General features: G+C 41.4%; 1 protein-coding gene across 1 annotated transcript; it reads left to right on the top strand.

Moving 5' to 3' along the window:
• The first annotated feature begins 9,755 nt into the window (after window positions 1-9,755).
• On the top strand, window positions 9,756-10,688 carry LOC133885142 (uncharacterized). Its single transcript, XM_062324797.1, has one exon. It carries the CDS (start codon window positions 9,846-9,848, stop codon window positions 10,476-10,478), a length of 633 nt encoding a protein of 210 aa, XP_062180781.1. The 5' UTR covers window positions 9,756-9,845; the 3' UTR covers window positions 10,479-10,688.
• The last annotated feature ends 10,847 nt before the right edge of the window (window positions 10,689-21,535 follow it).

The following is a 21,535-nucleotide window of genomic DNA, read 5'->3' on the forward strand; positions in this document are numbered from 1 at the left end:
AAATTTTTTGTTTGACTAGTGAATAGTACCTACGACCAGTGCGTAGTATCTACGATCAAATAAATAGTAACTTCGATCAGATGAACAGTACTCCAAAACCAGTGGGCAGTAACTCCAACCAGATAAACAGTACTTGCAACCAGTGGGCAGTAACTCCGACCATTGGAACAGTAACTCCGGCCAAATGAACAATTCATGCGACCGGATGAACTCCGACCATTGGAACAGTAACTCCGACCAAATGAATAGTTCATGCGACCAGATGAACAGTGAAGGTCGAACTGTAACAAAAAATACTCTAGTAGATATATAGGAGTTCACGTGGTTAACTAGGAAAGATATGTTAGTTATAAAAAGTTTGGAGATCGGAAGGCAAGCTGTATCATATTTGTAAGTCATGTTCAGTTTGATTAGAAGTTCTGATCTTGTACGGCTAAGACCTGCCACCCTTTAAATATGATAGGATCATGGCCGATTGAGAATAATCAACAAATCGACCAAATCAATGTATTTTACATTTCGTCTTTTGCCTAGTTTCTATAGTCTCATCCTCTTTTCTAATCTATATTACTACATATTCTTGATCCCAACGATCAAGGACAAGCCGTCGGCCATCCACACTCCGACGGGGTCCCTCTCGAACGTGAGTGACGATGAAGGTCCGATGACACAAGGCTATGATGGGGTATCATGGGTGTTGCTCGCCGGATATTACACACGAGGTGCTCGGTGTTTGGTATGACATCTTTTCGCGTCAACACACTTTTTGGTGACTCTGCTGGGAAAGAAACTTTCAGCTGCCTTTTAGCCGAATTTTAAAACCTTAGCCATGACGAACGGATCCGAAGTCGACCCCGACAACGTTATTATGCCTGCCATCGAGGAGGTAAATGAGGAGGCACAACAAGAATATGAAAGGCGCAAGATGGAGTCAACATGGTGTTTGTTTCGCGCTACCAAAAATGAGGTAGGGCATCGTCCAGAAGGAAGGAGATTTCACGCCTATCTATACCAAACTCGAGGTAACTCTCACTGTGAGTAACGCACCTTCTTCTGAAGAGAAAGTTGCTTTGATGATTGATCAGTAAGTAGGTGCTGTTATGAGTAACAAGTTTGATGCATTAGTTAAGAGTTTTAATTAATCACTTAGTAGCCATTTAGAGTATGGTTTTTGAGATGCAAAATATTAAGGATACACTAAAACGGCCTCTATCACATGATGATAATGCTTCAACTTGTAATAATGATGGTAGAATTCAGCAAGATCTGTTTGATTCATCGGTGAAATTTATACTACCTATGCCTACACAACAAAGTATACCGATGGAACAAATTTATAGACGAACTAATGTTGTAGGTTCGGCAAATGATGTGATACCACCTCCTACTTCACTAGATGTCACTAAACCGGAGGTCACACCATTTATTTTTTCATTATCAAACACTACATTAAGTATAATTAACTCGGTTTCACATGTAGTTAATAGTAACAGCCGAGTTAATATGTCAGTAGCTCCATATAATATCGTTGCATATAGTACACCACCTATACCTCCACAAGGCTCCGGTATCCCTTGTAGTTCATTGCCAGAAGCTTGTTTCAAAGTGCCTCCACAAAGTACTCCATATACGTAGCACGTTGTGCCGCATTCTCATGATACACCACCACATTCTTTTGTTCAGCAGCAATAAACTAATGTGATTCCTACTCGGCCTTTGGCTGAGCAACCTATGGGACACGCAAATAGCTAGTATTTTGAAGGAACACTTTGAGGTAGAACCTAAGGGTAGAGCATGTGTCTATCAAAAATTATACCCAAATTTCTATGATAATATTCAGTATCCTAAGGGTATAGAGTGGCTAAGTTTATTAAGTTTACTGGGGATGATGGTAAAACTACTACAGAACATATCGCTTCATCTTGCAATGTGGTGAAGCTAGTGTTAGTGACATGTTAAAATTGAGATTGTTTCCTTTATCATTGCCTGGCCTTGCATTTACATAGTTTACTTCTTTCACACATAATTCTATTTATACGTGACCCCAATTAGAACAGAAATTTCTTGAGTATTTTAATACTGAGGACACTGAGCTTAGATTGTCACATTTAACATTGGTTAAACAAAACATAATGAGTCATTCGCTGAATACATTCGAATATTTAGAGATACAAGAAATCGATGTTTTAATTTGACAATTTCTGATGGAGATTTGATCGACTTAGCTTATTCTGGTTTACTTCTTATTTAAAGAAAAAGCTAGAGAATCACGATTTCTTATATGTTAGCCAAGTATCAAAAAAGCTCTGGCTCAAGAAAACTGGGCTAAAGAATCTAGAAATTTTCATAGATCAAATAATAGAGTAAGAGAGGATCGTCCTAATGTGCACATGCTTGAGTATGAATTTGAAAATTCGGATGATGGTGATATTGATATATGTGTGGTCGAATGGGCTTGATCTTCTAAGTCTAAACCATTCATTTGCTCTGCTCTTAAGCCGATGCCTCCTGAGAATCAACAAGAAGAAATTAAGTTTACTTTTGATGTAGCAAAATGTGATAGAATATTTGATTAGTTGCTACAAGAAAAATAGATTAAGCTGCCTTATTGTCATGTGATTTCACCATTAGATGAATTAAAGAGACGAGCTTATTGTAAGTGACATAATTCTTATTCTCATGCTCCTAATGATTGCAATATATTCTAATCTATATTTCTATCTGTTCTTGATCCCAACGACCAAGGACAAACCGTCGACCATCCGCACTCCGATAGGGTCCCCCGAGCGTGAGTGATGACGAAGGTCTAACGATGTAGTGCCATGATGGGGTATCTTGGGTGTTACTCGCCGGATATTGCACATGAGATACTCAATGTTTGGTGTGACATCTTTTCGCGTTAACAATATATATAAACTGTTAAGATTAATTGGATAATAGAGGCACAAATTTATACGATGGTATATAGTACATGTACATGAGAGTTCTATATTTATATGTAACTTTTTTTGGAGCGTATCTAATTAGAAATTTATCTATAATTTTGAGTTATAATATTCTCCTTCAAAACCAATAGAATTAATCATATGAATATGAAATAAAACAAACCGTCATAAAAGAATATGCAAATTCACATTGCTCGGTTGCTTGATATTATCTTTGGTATAAATCTTCGGTGCACATAGGAACATGCTAAATTGGTAAAGCATGCATATCGTAATACTGAGACAGAGAGCAATAACTTTGCATGTGAACAGTTAGAACTTGGAACGGGTAGGCTTCAAAGTAGTTCAATTTCCCAAATAAATTCTATGAGCACCTGATGTGCCGGCCAAAACAAGCATCCAATGCAGTAAGCACTTTATGAGAGTTTCTTGAAAGTCTTTTGTGTGGTTGGAGCAATAATCAATTATGATCGTAGTTGGCTTCATCAAACTCGTGTGCATGTAACCAGGGTTAAAAAACCATCGGTAACCGCCCAAAAATCGCGGTTACCGACCTTCCCGGTCCGGTCCGGTTTCAGAAACCGAACGGTAACCGAAATTTGAATTAAAAAATTTGAAAAAATAAAAAAATTCAAAACAAATTCAAAATAAATCTTAAAAAAAACTAGACACAATTGTAAGACCTTCTGTGAAATTTTTTTTTCAAAAATAATGTCGTTTGCATCATATTCTATAGGGAGAAAGTTTGAAAAAAAAAATGAAAAAAATTGAAGCGTGCGGCTCAATTATTAACTCACGTTAAGGAAAAGTGTAACATGCAAACACATATTTTTCTTGTATAAAACGTATTTTAAGAGAATCTTTAAAATTGATTTCACTTTATTTAGAGTTTTATTAAATTCTTTATGATTTTTACAAAGTTCACAAGCATAAAGTGAATATGTTAAGAAACAGCACTGTAATTAACTTTTTCATGTCTACTATTATTTTTTCTACGTAAATCATAATATAAATAAGCTAATGAAAGTGGTTTCACTAATTTTTGAGGTGTGATGGGTCAGTTATGAATTAATCTAGTCGCAACACATTTACACAATTATGCATGTTACAATAACTAATTCATGAGTTCATATATTTTTAAAAGATATAGGATCATATAAGAAGACTAACAAAATTAGTTTCATGATTTTTGGATTAGCAAAGAGTAAACTATGCATTTAACTTTGTTTAACAAATAAAATTTCTCACAGAAAATTTTGAACTTTTTTATGAGTATAAATACTTTTATCATGTAGATCATGTTACAAGGAAGCCAACAAAATTTGTTTCACTTGATTGGAAGCTCAGATGAATTAGTTATTGATTTTATAAGATTGAACCATTTTTTAGGTTTTTGTTGAACTGCGCTGAAATTCGATAAAACCGCTCGATAAATCGAGAAAACCGAGCGGTTACCGACCCAAACCGCTCGGTAACCGACTAAATCAAAAATGCGAGAAAATCGCTCGGTAACCGACCCAAACCGCTAGGTAACCGACCAAAACCGAGCGGTTACCGAGAGGGCAAAAACACGATTTTTTTCGCAAAAATTCAAAATTTGCCGAATGAATTTTCTCCGATTTTTTTTGAATTTTTGACCTGTAATCGCGGTTACCACGGTTTTTTAGGGTAACATGAACCCTGCATGTAACAAATGAAAAGTGCCGAACAGAGGCACCAAGCACGAAGCTGCTCAAAATTGGTGTTCACAAAACTCGATCTTGCTAAAATTTTTCTACCCAAAATAAAGCGAGCAAGAAAACGTCGATCTCCAGGTAGCTAGACCACCCTTTTAATCCTAATTCATTTATGTGTTATTTTTTATATCAAATGATTTAGATGCAATCTATGTGATTTTCTAGATAAATTGGGTCTTTTTTTCAAATTTTATCCGAAAATTTTTGTCTACCGCCGATAAAATTTTGATAAATCTAATAATCTTATTTATCGCTAACCTCCGATAAAAAATTTTTATCCATAAATTTTTCCTTATGTTGCAAACGAACTCTGATCCGATAGCCGGTGGATTCGTCTCAACCACGGGAATCAAATCTGTCTTGAACTCCTCGCCAGACTTCACACTTCGAAGATGAACGCGGAAAAGGAGTGGATCGGCGAGATGAGCGAGTCGCGAGTTGTCAGGTCGCAGAATCGTCAGTTGACAAACCGCCGCGATAAGGCAGACAAACAAGCCGCCGAAAAATTTCACCGCCGAAGGACGGAAACCGGACGGCTCTGAGCGCGACGAAGGACGGAAACCGGACGGCTCTGAGCGCGCAGATGGGAACCTCCCAGCAGATCGGCGGCAAACTTGACCGCAACGAAAAACCGATCTATATTTTTTTTCTCGTGACTCTCGTGTTAAATTCGGCTTGAATACTACTTATTAGGATTAATTAGACACGAAATACACATATTTACATGGAAAAAAAATCCTCCAATATAGAGGGAACAACCACCAAAAGCAATCTTAATTATATGATAGTGTATCGATTAAAAATCTATCAATAATTTTAAGATATAAAAAAAGATATCGACCAAAAATGTCGTGTGTGGCACTTAGCTTAGACGTTTTCTTTTACTCTTGAGTGGTGCTAGTTGCATCGTTGTGAGGGAAGTTATTTTGTTGTTGTCGTCTATTTATGTAATAGCGCTGGTATATTGAGCTAGTTGAACCTCTTTTGAACTTTGCCTTTTCTCTTACTCTTTAATGTATTCGGCAGCTCTCTTACCGTCATTTTAATTTTTTTTAAGATATAATATCTGACACGAACAACTACATGCTACTTCTGCACTAGCCTGCTTGTGCCACAAGAACGTACCTAAATGACATAGCCTAAATGACATAAGTTTGCAAGGTTCGTGAACCCTGCAATCAGCAGGGGTGTGACGATATATTTTGTGCTTGGAAGAGACATGTGTTGCCATCGTGGATACTGCGAGTTCACTCCACAATATTATATAACTTATACAATCTAACTGTTTTTAGTTTCATATTTTCTCTCAAAAATAGAATAAAAAATAGAAAAACCAGAAACAGGTAATAACTCGAAATATTAGAATATCGAAAATGAACCAACCCAAACAGAAAACACCGGTATCAGTCAAGCGGTTTGACAAAAGGTATTGTCGCAGTTTCATTTGATGATAGGAGTGTAATCTTCCAAGCGGTCATCAATTTGTTGGTTTAAAATTAGTAAATAAAAAATATGTTCAAAAAAGATCCCAAGATTTTCTTGACTGTTCTTCGCAAAAAAATTGCCTTGACTGTTAAGTGTTGTGAAGTCCAACGGCCTTAGCAAGCCCATTAAGCATGTGGCGTGAAGAGGCCCAACGTAGGACTATCCCACAATAGGCCTAATCTACTATCCCACAATAGGCCTAATCTCCAAAGTCAATGGCCCACTCTGCTTTGAGCATGCAATACAGCTACTTGCTTGCTGGGGTGCATATAGAGGTCAACTTTTCAACCGTGCATTTGCTTCAAGATGTGCGCTAATTCAGCCGTCGGGATCCTGGAAGTCTTCTCCCAATTGATTGTCGGATGATGATGCCCGCCAAATCCTCTTCTCTCTCCTTTTCATTTTACAAGAAGATTAGTGAACATTTTACGAATAAGAGCACTAAAGCAGATAGAAATCAACATTGTTTTAGACCAGTGGCGGACCCAGAAATTCTAACCTGGGTATGCAAGATTGTAAAGAAGTGTAGCGAAGGGTAATTGAGCTGGTGGGTGACTAGATGCGTGGGCCGTAGACCGATGGGAGTATATGAAAGTGAGGATAGACCGACAACAGATGCCCGATGGAAAGGTAAGGTTGTGAATTTTAGATCCAATTAGCTGTGTACTATATATATATCTAATATATACTATATGTATAATTGACTTTTCCAAAAAAATTAGGTATGCAATTGCATACCCATGCACCAAGATGGGGTCACCGATGTTTTAGACCATAGAAAGGCCTTTGCCCTTCCAAAATACAAATATCTCAACCACACAGACCACAAAGAACTTAGCTTGAAAATAACCCGAACAACCCTCAAATTACGAAATGGAGCGAGGCATTTAAAGCCACTTGCGGTAGCCCTAAGGAGTGGATCCACATAGGTTGAAAGGTTTAACTATTGATTGAAAAAAAAAGAGGAAATAAGAAAAAAAGATGAAATAGAGAAGGAGGAGGAGGGAGATGAAAACCCTTACACTTAATGATCTGTTTGTTTGAGCTTCTGCTTTTGAGCTTTTTTGAAAAGCTATATTTTTGATTTATCTAAAAATCTACTTTTGAAAATAGGCTGTTGGCTTCTACAATAAATTTTTAGCTTTTCAGCACATAGCTTCTCAGAAAAGCACATCTCAGCGAGTTTCTCAGCTTTAGTTCATTTTTCTCAGAAGTAGACTTTTGGCTTCTTCTGATTTCTCTAAAAATCACTTCTCTAAAATTCCGTTTATTCTGCCTTCTGTCAGTAATAGAAGTAGAAGCAGAAATAAAAATAAAAACAGAAAACAAACAGGACTTAGCCCCTACGTCTAATACTAGTAACCTCCTTCTTTTCGAACTCCACGTGTGCATGCGGGAGCTAGTAGGATTGGCAGGGGCGCGTAGTCTTTTGTTCGGCTGCCCGTGAAGCACGCCCTGCCCTGCTGAGAGCATGCACATGAAACACGTGATCGAATCGAACCCGGCTCGGCGTGCTGCTAACCGGTGACCTCAGGTGCACCTACCGCACGTGCTGATTGACTACAAGGACCACGGATCAAAAGGGACACGTGGCCTCGTGGATCGGGCACGCATCGCACGCACGCACGACGACCGACCAAGTCCAACGACCTAGAGTGCATACGGTGAACGAAGCGCGCGGATGGCTCGCCGTAGCTCTGGTTCGGCGAATCAACGGCTGTTGGCGACCGTCGTCGCCTAGCTCGGTTCAGAGCAACCTGTTGGCTGCTTGCATGCAGCAGGCTGGCGTTACAGCCGTACGCCCGTACGCACACAATTGGCTGGCTGCTGGAGACAATTTATATTATTAGACTATATTCAGCAGTTATTTAAAATTTTAATCTTAAAAATACTATTACAGTATCCTCTATTTTTTCATCTTCAGCAGCTACTCTATTTCCTACCTTCTACTCCATATTCTCTCTCGTAATGCTGTAACAACACTGTAGCGCTAGATACAGGTTGTGCTAGAGATGATTTTCAGCGTTGCAGTATCCGCAAAGTACTGTAACACTAGATTCTGTAAATTTGGAGCTACTGCTGGAGTTAGCCTAGATCTCGCTCACACAAATTACGAAATTAAATCCAAAATGCTAGCAAATTCAGAATCTCAGTTGGAGGATCTGATCGCTTCTAACCAAATATGCCACTAAAGTTCAACTATCCACTCGAGTTTTCGTGTTCTTTTCGCTTTGAACAAAGGAGGTGAGGGGCAAAGGCATCGTTAAAGAAAAGAAAAAAAAGAAGCTACATAACTTCACTTTGAATGTGATAGTCCACACCGACATCTACAGACCGAAGTACGACATATGCGTATTAATTATTGTTTCCATGACATAAGAAAACATGTCATGAGGAGATTCGCCTTATCTCGATCGCGTAGGACCATGGAATTCTTATTTCTGAAGCATGTCGGCCGGCTAAGCTTGTTGTACAGATACTAGCTAGATACAGCAGTTAAGGAAGCTCTTTGACGGTTGACCTGATCGGCATTACGAATTGCAATAGAAAAGCATGTCCTTCTTCTTTGTCTCCTCCATAAAAAATATTAACTTGTTGCTGATAACATACTACACCAGCTTTTAAAGAGGCTGGTTCATCAAGGACTTGTTTGGGATTACTTTAAATTCAAATTAACTTACACATTTGACCGTGTCTAATCGATGGGAGATCGTGAGATATCACTCTCTTTTTCGTAACCTTGTGTGCCCTACCTTCCCCAACCCCACATTTCCCCATTTGGCTTCCTCAACTTCCACTTATACTACCTAAAAAAAAAACTTCCACTTATACAAGATCGCCTAGCCATCAACTTTAGAATAAAATAAATTGAAGTTTTAACAGGAATTTTCCGAGCTCTGAACTAGGAATTCAAAAAATTTCAATTCAAGAATAAAAAATCCAAACTAGATTCAGACTCGTGGACATAAACTCCCTGACTTTCAACAAAATGAGACTTTCAACCGAAAAAAGGTCATTCAACTAAGAACACCCAACCTTAAGCTGAACTTATTGGGGGCTTTTCACATAGGATGTTGTACATTTAGTCGGTAGATAACGATAATACCAGAGGTAGTGACATATGCCATGAGACGTGTGAGTGGATGTGTCAGCGTTGATCCTTATGACTGCATGGGGTGAGGAGTCACTAAAGCACTTGGGAGTGTGATGACGTATTCAAAGATGTTGTTAGTTAACCTTCGTATCAAAGTTATGGCAACATCAAACATGGTGTTACTATCGTCTTTATACGCCTAATAATACATTGCCTGGAAGAACCATTCTCTAAAGTAACACAACCAAACACTAGAAGCTTCCAAATCTCGGCCCAAATTATGCGTTGACATGGCAAGCCTCCCACTAACAATTAATTACTGCCGACTGTTTTGATTTTGAGCACCAGTCTGGGTCAACCCTCTAGCCAACACACAAAAAATAAATAATCAAACACCAGCCTCTGACTATTCCAAAGGGCAAGTCAACCCCTTTGTGGTCAACCCTCCCCTATATATACATCTCCACGCCACGACTCCTCACGATTTGTACTTAGCATTCAACGCCTCCTCTTCCGCAATCTAGAAGCTTCTATCTCGCACCCTTGCAACTTCTAGAAGCCTCTATCTAGGCTCTCGCCCTCGCCATGGGCAACGGCCTCTCCCCGTGTCTGTGCCCCGGGGCCGTGCGCGGCGATGCCACGGCGGCGCGGCTGGTGTTCTGGGGCGGGTCGGCGAGGATGGCCGATTCCCGGCGGCCGACCACCGCCGGGGACGTTGCGGCGGAGCTCCCTGGCGACCACCTCGTCTGCGCCGCGGACTCCTTCTTCGTAGGCCTCCCGGTCCCGGCGTTGTCACCGGGCGAGCGGCTCCTGCCGGGGCGGACCTACTTCGTGCTCCCCGCGGCGCGCTTTTCATGCCGCAACCAGGCGCTCACCGCCGCGACGCTCGCCTCGCTCTCGCCGTCCCCGGCCAAGGTGTCCCTCGCCGGGGGCGCGGCGTCCCCGTTCGAGTACGTCACGGGCGGCGACGGCGCGGCGCTCATCAGAGTCCTGCCCGAGTTCATCGAGAAGGTGATCACGTCGTGCGGCGCGGCGACCGCGGCGGAGCAGCTGTGCAGCACGCCGGAGCTGAGGAAGCACTACATGCAGCTCGTCGGGGCGAGGGCCGAGCGGCCTTGGTCGCCGGGGCTCGAGACGATATCGGAGGCCGGGAATGGGAGGTGGAGGATGCCGTCGCCGGTGAGGCTGGTCAGGCTGGCAAAGGCTTCTTCAAGGTAGCCGTGCTTGGATCCATGGATCAGCAAACGGGGATAGAGTTTAGCCTAATTTTTGCTTCTTGATACAAGAGGAGAGAAAACAATGTACATAGATACAGAAAGGATATGAGTAGGGAAATTTGATGTAGTTTTAATTCATTATTTTCTCTCCTAGCAATAGATGATAAGCGGATGCAAATGAATGAATAAAATTGCATGTCATCCAACTTTACGATGAGGCAGTACTACTTAGTAATTAAGTAATTAGTTCGTTTTTGAATCCAGTTCAGTTCCTAGATCTTACAAATGACATTAGATAACTAATTCTTTGTAAGTAAATGTTGTTAAGATGACTTGCTATCAAGCTTTTGGGATCTGAAATTCGTGCCTGGATTAGATCGAGAATTTCGTTCAGGTGATCGCTTTACCCTTATTTGATTCGTCGTAAAAATGAAATTGTGATTGAAACTGAAAGACGACTTTCCACATGATCTTCAATCCTGATTATATTGGGATTAGTGAAAGTTTAATGGTCTACCAAATATTATCTATTCAAATTTTAAATTGAGTTTTGTTGCGACAGGTCTTTTCAATTTGTTGCAAGAATCTTTCGATTTGTTGCGGTAGGTCTTTCGATTTGTTGCCGTAGGTCTTTCGATTTAGTACGGTGGGTCTTTCCATTGGTCGCAAGAGTCTTTCGATTTGTTGCAATTGTCCTCTTGTCGTGTCGATTTCCCACATGATCTTCAAAATTGCAGATACTGGTTGTTAATTGAGATTGATTTGGAGTAGGATGGCAAACTTTAATTAGGTTAGATCAATACATCACACAACGATCCTGATTAAATTGGGATCAACGAAAGTTTAATGTTCAGCCAAATCTCACATATTCAGAGTTTTAAAACTAGCGTGCATCCAATAACCCAAATAAGATGAAAGGAAGCTTTACTTTGTTTTTCCCTTCTGCGAATAAGGAGAAAGCTGAAGCAACTAGATCGTACTCAATATTAAGGAACTAGTAACCACACATGTTACATACGTGTAAAATCAATAATATTGTGATGAGGCTAAAAAATTCACAAAAAAAATTGAAAACCAAAAACTGAGGATGCATCAATAAAGCTTTTCAACTTAAGATATATAATTATTATTAAAGATATAGATTATTTTTAGTTATTGGACATAGATGGAAGAACATAATAGCGTACTAATACTTTTTAATACTGATAGTGCCAATTAATTACATGTTTTCAAATTGATTGAAAGTTTCTAACCAATTGAGAAGGGAGGGTGTCAAAGATTAGTTCCTGATAATATATTCGTAATTGATTGGGGTACCTTCGAGATTAGAGATTGAACACAAAGTGAGACATGTGATGTAGACAGGTTCGAGCCCTCGGTTAGAGTAACACCCTACGCCATGTATGGATTGTTACGTATATGTATTCTTTCGAGCACATGCAATATGTCTAGACCTATTATAGGGAGCAGATTGGATCTAAGCTAAACTAAGGATGATGTCGTCAAGTATATCCTATGGTCTTAGTTCTTGCGTTGAGTTGCAGATGCTTGATTTTTCTCCATTGTCCCCCTCAGGTGGTCTGGGTCGCTGTATATAGGGCTTATATATCGCCTCCTATCCAGCCGTAGTCAATAGGTAATCCTTCATCTTGTCTACCAAGATAAAACAGATGAATTCAACTTGGATACTAGTCATTTTTGAGTTGGGCAATCAATCAAGACCTTCTTAGTAGACATTTTCTAGATTTTTGGGTGTATCAGGTGCCACATATTCGGTTCCATAGTATTCAGATTTGTTAAACATGTGCACGGCATATCCTGTCAATATATGGTGTACTCCTTATGCGTATATACCTTGTAGTTAGATATTCGACAGGAGACCCCTAAATATGCTCAGGAGGAAAGGTTTTCACAAGTGCCCACTCAAGTATTGCCAAGTCTAAGGCCGATCGAGTACGGTGGATCAGGCTTGCAGTTGAAAGAATCGAGCAAAAACAGATCATGTTCTAGGTATTGAGTGGAAAAGTAATTGGGTCGAGTGCCCTACTGTTAACCACACTCGAAACTCAATAAAGGACTTAAACCTCGATTGATCGACACCCGACTCTAAGTAAAGTTAAAAAACCTTCGAAACTTGAACCGTTGGATATAAGAGCATTTAATGCACTCAGATGGGTGTGCAGAGATTCGTACAACGCCATCATCCCACCTTTCTTGCTGATCAAGGCGTCATAGAGATGGGTGTGGTTACAAAAAAGGTGAAAATTTTTGGGCCATTTATCTGTACAAACCTGGACTGTAGTAATCCTTCCTCGCTCTCGCCGCCAACCTTTTTGCACAAGCCTCTATCTGTCTCCACCCAAACATGCGCCGCCGCCGGAAAACTTACACCCCTGAATTCTGGTCCCCCTGCAAAGACCTCTGCCCCTTCCTCATCAGAGAAGCAGCCCGACGTGAAGACCATCGATGCCTCGCCTAAGCAGATAGACGAGATGAGGCACCTGACTGAAGCATGGGTGATTTCATCGATGCAAGAAATGAAGCTCAAAGAACTTGAAGACGAAGGCATCATTCCTCCTCGCGAACTGGCGGATTGGAGGTCAGTGTCGGGTGAGGAGTTCCCTTCCATAAAATTTGATAATGAGATTATGGTTTTTGAATCATTCTTCCGCTGCGGATTCAATGTTTCCCTTTCTCAGTTCTTTCTTGCTGTACTCGATTTCTACCAAATTGAGCTCCACCATCTGAATCCAAACTCAATCACAATGCTAAGTGTTTTTGTCCACCTGTGCAATGCTTTTCTTGGCATCGAGCCGAGTCTGAATCTGTTCTAGTATTTTTATCATCTAAAGAGGAACAAATAGAACAAGTGTGTTGGAGGTTGCAGTTATCAACTACGGATTGGAATGAAGAATTCCTATATCCCGATCACGTTGACCTCCTCCTGGCAGAAAGATTGTAAAAATCACTGGTTTTATATCTCCAACCCCAATCCAGTCCTTTTTCCTTTAGTGTGTAAGGGCCTCCTCCCTCAGTCAAGTCTATCATGGTTGAAGAAGCACCACAAGTCCGACCATACTACCTACTACGTAAAAAAGATCAACGAGCTTAGGCAGAGTGGCCTGATCGGGTAGCATGTGGCCAAAGACTTCATTAGTCGGAGGTCGAGTCATTTGAAAGTACATTATATCTTTGCCTAGGAGTATTTTGGAGACGAGGATAGCTACAAAGATGCGGTCGGAGCTAAGATTTATACAGAAATTTGCTGCTTCTGTTATCATAGTCAAGCTCTTTCGAGTGACTTCTTGCTCCTTTCAGCCCTGTCTCTGTAGGAAACTAATGCTCGACTGGGCAAATTGTTTTCTGAAGAAGGGCAACAATGCACTGTTTAGCCTCACTCTCTCAAGAATCCTCGTCCATTGGTAAGAATTTCCTTGAATTAAAAGAGAAGCACTAATTATTGCTTATTTGATCTAATTTGTCCTTTTGACTTTAGATTCCAAATATCCACCAAGAAAACACTCCTTCTGGTGCCGACGACAAGGGGAATACATTGATTGGTCAAGAGGCTGAAGGGTCTCTTTGATTCAAGAGATCTTTTTCACCATCAGACCAGCCGCCCCTCAAGCGCACGCGGGGGAAGAGTCCATTGGTATTAGAATCGAGCCTTTCAATAACTACTTGTTCATATGCATTCCTGGTTATCGAGCATATGCCTATTGACGTCTGGTCTGTATGAGTGGCCTTCTTTCAGGGAACAACTAGTGTACCCCCTCAATTGCCTCCTCGAATAACCTTCGTGCCTGATGACTCAACCAAAGAGGTAACTCGTATCGAGTCATCGTTCTTTCCCTGGTCACTCTTCTTAAGGATTCACTCGATCGATTCAAGATGATGAATCACAATTAGCTGATTCCTTTTGATTCCCAAGCTATCCCTTCGACTTAGCCAGCTGCGGGTGTGAAGTGGAGGAAAATAACCATTAAGAAACATAAGTCAAACATCATTTCACGTCTTCCAATTACCAAAAGGTATGACTTCAATCTTTACCTCGACTAGCAACTTTCCTTTGACTTCCTCATCCTGTCGATTTCAAGTTGTCACTTCAGGAGAAAGCAAAAGAACAGACCGCAAGCGGATTGGTTAGCCAATTGACTCTAACTTCTCTTGTTACAACGCCTTCAGCTCCTTGAGTGGAAGATCCTGTCTCGAACGCACCTGAAGAAGACCCACAACCAAAGAAAGCTGAGGCCTTGATATTGATTCCAACTGATGACCCTTGGGTGGCGACAGAGGTTCTCCTCAAAGCCACATGTGCTCAAGCAGCTGTTGCCAAGGCTCGATATTTGGAGATTGGCCACTTTGAGTGCTAGAAGGAGCTTAACTCCAGCCAAGAAAAAAAAATCGAATGTAAGTCCAGTCTCATATCACAAGTATGTGATTCAAGCATTAGGCAGCTAACGATAATCAATTTCTATTTGCCTTTCCAGTTCTTGAGTCCTCCTTGAATAGAAAGAGACCCTCATCAATGATGCGATAAAGACCATTGATGGTAATTCCAAATACCAGGAAAAGCTCAGAAATGATGTGAAGACAGCGAGAGCTGAATGACCGCATGAACCAATCGGCCTCCATAAGCGCTGAGACAATGGTCAGCCTCCTCAAAAACTACAACCCCAACCTCAACACGTCAACATTGACACAGGGGTTTGATTGTTCAATAGAGGAGGCAACATTGCATTATTGAAAGCATTAGGCCTCTAGTTCCTGAATTTGTCGAGTCCTTAGGGCTCAGCTTGCCCGATAATGACAGTGAGGGTAGTCCCTCGAGTTGATGATCTGTTTGACTTCTGAACATTCAAAACTTAATCCATGGTCTGGGGATATTTGTAACAATACTGCAATTATTTTGCTTGACTAGTATGCTATTACTTGCTATTTCTTTATCGATGAAATAGAGTTAGCACAATTATATGCAATACTTATTAGCACATGTTAAGCCCATCCTCGAGACTAGCCGATTCATTGTTTGTTAATGCCTGAAAACTCAACTAGATAGATGATTAGATGTGTTAGCCTTCGAGTAACAAATCAAAGCAACCATAGTAATAAGGAAAAGACTAGTATAAAACTAGAAACGAGAATAATATGATAATCTTTTGCAAATTTTCACCGGCTTGCGCTTTGACCAGTGCTCGAGCATGAACTTAACAGAGGACACATATACAATCGACTAGAACTTCAGAACCTTATTAGCCGTTAGGCGTGAGATGTCTGACAATCTCTTTTGTCATTACGCCTTATTAGGTATAGTTATCCGTCATCAACCCAGCACATGCCTCTGATGGTTCTTTCCAAAGCAGTTGACGCATAGCCAGATAAACTTTTGTAAAAAATACGTCCTTACGAAATAAATATGGTATTATGATGTAGCTCCCGACTCTCTGATCAAGGAGAAAACATACTCAATCGGAGAGTAAGAAAGAATATACCTATACAATCGAAAGTATATGATGTAGCTCTCGACTCTTTGCTCGGTGATTGGATCGAGTGGAGAGTAAAGCCGTAGCATTGGAAGTATGTGATGTAGCCTCCGACTCTCTATTTGATGTGATAATCAAGATATAGAGTAGAGTTGTAGCATAAAAATACCTAACGTGACCCCTGACTCTTCGCCCAATGAATTAATTGAGTAGAAAGCAGAGTGTAAGCATAAAAAATGCGTGATGTAGCCCCCGACTCTCTATTCAGTGTGATAATCGAAACAGAGTAGGGCATAAACATCGACTTCTTTTTCTTGACCACATGCTTGATAGCCTCAGCCCCTAAACGTATGGTTGCAATTATGTTATGGTCATCAAGTGAAAATCAAACAGTCGGGTAGGTGAGCATTAAAAACCCACTCCCGCTCGTGCTGGTTTTCACCGCAGCCTTTGATTTGATGTGTCATAATGACCATGCACCCCTCTTTGTAGAGATTAGACAAATCATAGCTTCTCATCGATACCTCGACTACCACCCAACGTGCCACGCGACCGAGGTGGCCTTGCCATCAAGCCCGATGCTATCGGATCTTGACGGCAGCGATTCCCCAACATGACTTGTTTCTATAGCTACAAATAGGTACATCCGAGGCTGTCTATTTTCACCCTGTCTCCTTCCTTTCTCCCTGCCCATTGCCTAGTAGAAACTCTTAGAGCTTGAAACCATGGCTTCCGCTCCATTGTCGTCTCCCGATCCATGTTTAGAAATAGGAGAAGTAGGACCTCTAGCCCCAAGACCTCTTGCCATGGTTCCACCCGGTGTCATCATTGTTTCCTCTGATGAGGAGGAATTGATCGAAAGACCTAAGAGGAGAAGGAACATACTGTCCGTCGGAGGTCATCAACCCTTCACTCGCCACCTCCGATGTTTCCTCGACACCGACGCTTCAAAACTAGCAGCACAAGAGTCGGCAATGCAAGTCGCACAGGAGGGAGATCAAGTTGGTGGCGATCTTAATGAGATCATCGACTAGGTTGCCAACGAGGTCTTCGGTGATGGAGCCCTTGAGCCTCCAGTGGTGAAGAAAGTGTGGTCGTCTTCTCGATCGACGACTGCCAGATCGCCTTCGCTTGCTATGGAGAGCCACTCGGTATCGTCAACACCAGTCAGTAGCTCCACCTTCCCTGGCCCTTACGTTGGTTGGTGATCGATACCCGGGACAATCAACTACCACTCCACAGAGTAACGGAAGAGATTCTTCGACTCATTTGAGGGAAAGTAGGGGTCCACATACTTGAGAACTCTTGAAGGTGGTGGATCTTCCCAATTTGCAAGAGCTAGGCGAATCTTTTTTGTTAACAATATGTAATAGGATAGTTAGTATGATCAAAATATAATTGACTTACCTTATCTATGAATGGAACTATCAGAGTTGATTGATGTGTTATGAGTTTTTGAGTATTTCACCATTTGGAGTAGATAGTTGTACCAATCCAGATCGAGTTACTTCGACTACTCTGTAGGGCCCTTCCCGCTTAAGTGATAACTTATGGCGCTTAGCTTGTTTCTACACCTTTCGTAAAACAAGATCCCTCGGAGTGAGTTTCCTGGGCTAGACTTTCTAACTGTGATATCTATTCAACACTTTTTGATATTTAGCCACTCGAATGGATGCTCAATCACAATAATTCTCAAGTAAATTGATATCATCCGCTCATAATTGCTCTTTCCCTTCTTTCAAACAAGTTTCCACTTGAGGCGATCCATACTTCAACTCGATCGGGAGCATTGCTTCAGCTCCATAGAATAAGAAGAAAGGAGTTTCACCAGTGGCCTTGTTAGTCGAGGTGTGAATGGCCCATAGTAGCGAAGCAAGTTCTTTTACCTATCGTTTTGAGTAGGCTTTTAGTGGTTGAAAACTCAAGTTTTGATACCTTGCAAGACTATACCATTAGGGCGCTCAACTTAACTGTTACTTTGAGGGCAAGCTACTGAAGTGAAGCAAGTTTTGATGAAAAATTCTTCACAGAACGTGATAAATATCCTGCTTTTGAACTGGCTACCTTTGTCTATAATTATTCAATGTGGAACTTTGAATCAAGTAATTATGCCCCTCATAAACTTCTTAGCCACTTCTGCGGTTATCTTTCCCACAGTTTCGACCTCGATCCACTTAGTGAATGTGTCGATAGCCACGAATAGGAACTTATAACCACCATAGGCCTTTAGAAACGGTTCCAGGATAACTAAGCCCAATACAGAGAAAGACCAATAAAGAGGAATTCTTTGCAGAGTTTGGGATAGTTGAGTGGTTTGCCTTCCAAAAAATTGACAGTTTTCGCACTTTTTGACCAGCTCGAAAGCATCTTGGAGGACAGTCGACCAATAGAATCCTTGATAGAATGCTTTTCCGACCAAGGTGTCGTCAGACGTATGATTACCATGCATGCCTCCATGGATATCAAGCAATATTTTATTGCCCTCTTCCTATGTGATGCACTTCATCAAGATTCTGTTATTCCCCTTCCGGTAGAGCTTGTCATCTACCAAAGCGTATAACTTGGACTTACGAGTAATTTTCTCTGTAGACGCATCATCATTAGGGACTTCTCGACCTTCGATATATGCTTGGAATGGGGTCATCTAAGTTGGCTCGTGTTTGAGTAGTTCAGCTATCGTGTCTACAAATTCTGTCTCATTGACTTGACCAGCCTGCTGGTCAAGTTGTGCAGCATTCATTCGCCGAACTGTTTGGACAGATGGTTTGAGGGGGTTTCTCAACAAAGACTCCCACAGGCACCGCTACTCGAGAAGAAGTGAGTTTGGCATGTTCATCCGCACTAGAGTTATCACTCAGTCTGATGTGCGCTACTTCTAGCCATTCAAACTTTTCTTTGAGCTTTTGCACCTTGTTCAGATAAGCCGCCATGTTGTCATCCGAGCAATGTTACTCTTTTTGCACTTGGGTTATGGCTAGTTGTGAGTCCCCTTTCATGAGTAATCGCTTGATTCCAAGTGACACAGCTATGCAGAGCTTGTTTACCAGTCTTTCGTATTATGCAATATTGCGGAAAGCTTTAAAATTTAATTGAACAACGTACTTGAGTTCATCGCCCATTGGAGATTTGAGTACAATGCTAGCCCCCAAGCCCTGAAGCGTGAGGGATCCATCAAAGAAGAGTGTCCAATGGTCATCGACCACACATGGCCTTGTTTCTTCAACGCTTGTCTATTCAACGATAAATTCCAATAGTACTCCCGACTTAATGCTTGTTCATGGTGCATAGTGTATGTTGAACTCATTGAGCTCGACCGCCCATTGAGCTATTTGTCTATTAGCCTCTCTATTGTGTATGACATTCTTCAGCAGATACATTGTCACAACAGTGACCTTGTGCGCCTAAAAATAGTGTCATAGCTTCCAAGAAGACATGAAGACTACATATAGTAATTTCTACACTTGCGGGTACTGTACCTTAGTGTCGTGTAGGACTTCGCTCACGTAGTAAACAGGTTTCTAGACCTTGGCCTTTTTCTCGGGGCATTCCCGCTTGACCACCAGGACTGTTCATATAACTTGTGGGGTTGCTGCAATGTACAAAAATGGCTCATCTTTTTGATTAGGCGATGTTAGAATTAACAGAGGCGATGAATACCTTTTTTAAATCCTGAAGACGTTCTTCGCTCTTTTGTCCGCTCGAACCGATCATGTTTCTTCAGCAGCTTGAAGAAAGGCATCCCTCACTCACCAATCCTAGAGATGAATAGACTAAGGATTTCTATGCATCTTGTTAATTTTTGAACATACTTCAGTGTTCGAGGTGACCGCATTTGATCAAGATGCCTCGACTTGACACCAAAAACCTGAGAAGCTTGCCAAACGGAATGCTGAATGAGAACTTATCGGGATTAAGCATTATACGATACTTCCTGAAGTTGTCAAATATCTTCTTGAGGTTGTTAATCAATGCATCTTCAGTTCTAGACTTGACTACAATATCATTGACATAAGCTTCAACATTGCACTCGATTTGGGGTTGTAAGCAGTTTTGAATACACCGTTGGTAAGTACCGCTAGCATTTTTGAACTGAAAGGCATCTTTACATAATAAAATACATCAAAGGGAGTAACAAAAGCAGTTTTCTCCTCATCATCTATCCCATGCTAATTTGGCGATAACCCGAATAAGCATCTAGAAAACACAGCAAGGCACAACCTGTCGCAAAGTCGATGATCTGGTCGATACGAGGAAGAGGAAAAATATCCTTGGGACATGCTTTGTTGAGGTTGGTTGTCACACCCCAAAATTTCAGTTTTGAGATATGAACATTTTAAACAATAGAATATCATTTTATTATTTGTTTAAAATCCTTTCCTAATTTTTGGCGTTTTGAAAAAATAGATTATTTCCAGTGATAAAATATTTTATTTGAGTTCAAAACTTTCAAAAATACCTCTCTGATATAAAATCCAAAACCTAGCCAGACCCAAACCTATCTATAGCTCAGCTCCTCCAATCAGGGTCGAGCCCAACTTGGCTAGCGAGCCAGCCGCGCTCGTCGTGGAACCGCCTTCTTTCGCGTGCCCGCTACCTCCTTGACACATGGGGCCTGTGTGTCATCCCCACCTTCGGTTGCGCCGCTCCCCTCCATCGCCCCCGCCATGAACCCAAGCCACCAACACCGATTCTCCTCTCTCTCTCTCTCTCTCTCTCTCTCTCTCTCTCTCCACGTGGCCGCCACATCACCCATTTACCTTGTGTCAGCGCAGTCAGCAGTGCCTAGTCGGTGCCATCTCATAACCTCATATTCTCAGGTAGTTTTGGAGTTTAAGACGGCCTCAAATACTAATCTTGATGATACCAAAGTTGTATGTCTCATCGAGAGCTTCGATTTGCACCTATGGGAGTCCCAATTTGGATAACAGAGCTAGGAGTTATGGCCCCCGAAATTAGTGCTGCGCAGATAAGTCTGAATTCAAATAGTTTATATTATGATGCATTTTTGGAAATTAAGATGACATTTTCAGAAGTTCCATGAATACCAAAGTTGTAGATCTTTTTTAATACTACTAGATAGAGTCCAAAAATGTCCAATTTGGAGTTCGGACAGTGGAGATATCATCCTCAAACCTGAGCCATCCGTTTCGTCTTCCACCTATTCGTTTCATCTTCCACCTCCGACCGTTTCCCCTCCCCACTTCGTGGTCGCCCGCCCAAGCTCTCATTAGTGTGCAATTAAACAACATCGGTACCAACTAGCTATCAAAATAGATTGTGCATTTGTACCTTCATGAATCCCCTCTTTGTTCCCCTTAATTCAAGATCACAACTGATGCTCCATTTGTCTCTAATGACCATAACTCTGGCCTCCACCATCACCGTCCTTTCACCTCCTCACATGGCTGTCCTTCTTCCACCATGGGCCTATAAAGATATCCTCTAGGTAGCTGCAAGCCACACACCACTCCACCACGCTGCCAAGCTACTGCCAAGGCCCGTCGTTCTTGCCGCCAGTCACACCCACCTGCGTAACCCTCTGGTTGGCATTTGCGTTCCCAGTGATCTAGTGCAC

This window comes from Phragmites australis, chromosome 11 (assembly GCF_958298935.1).
Source record: "Phragmites australis chromosome 11, lpPhrAust1.1, whole genome shotgun sequence".
Taxonomy (NCBI): Eukaryota; Viridiplantae; Streptophyta; class Magnoliopsida; order Poales; family Poaceae; genus Phragmites; species Phragmites australis.

Coding starts and splice junctions, on each gene's coding strand:
- LOC133885142 (XM_062324797.1), top strand. CDS start 9,846: ATGGGCAACGGCCTCTCCCCGTGTCTGTGCCCCGGGGCCGTGCGCGGC.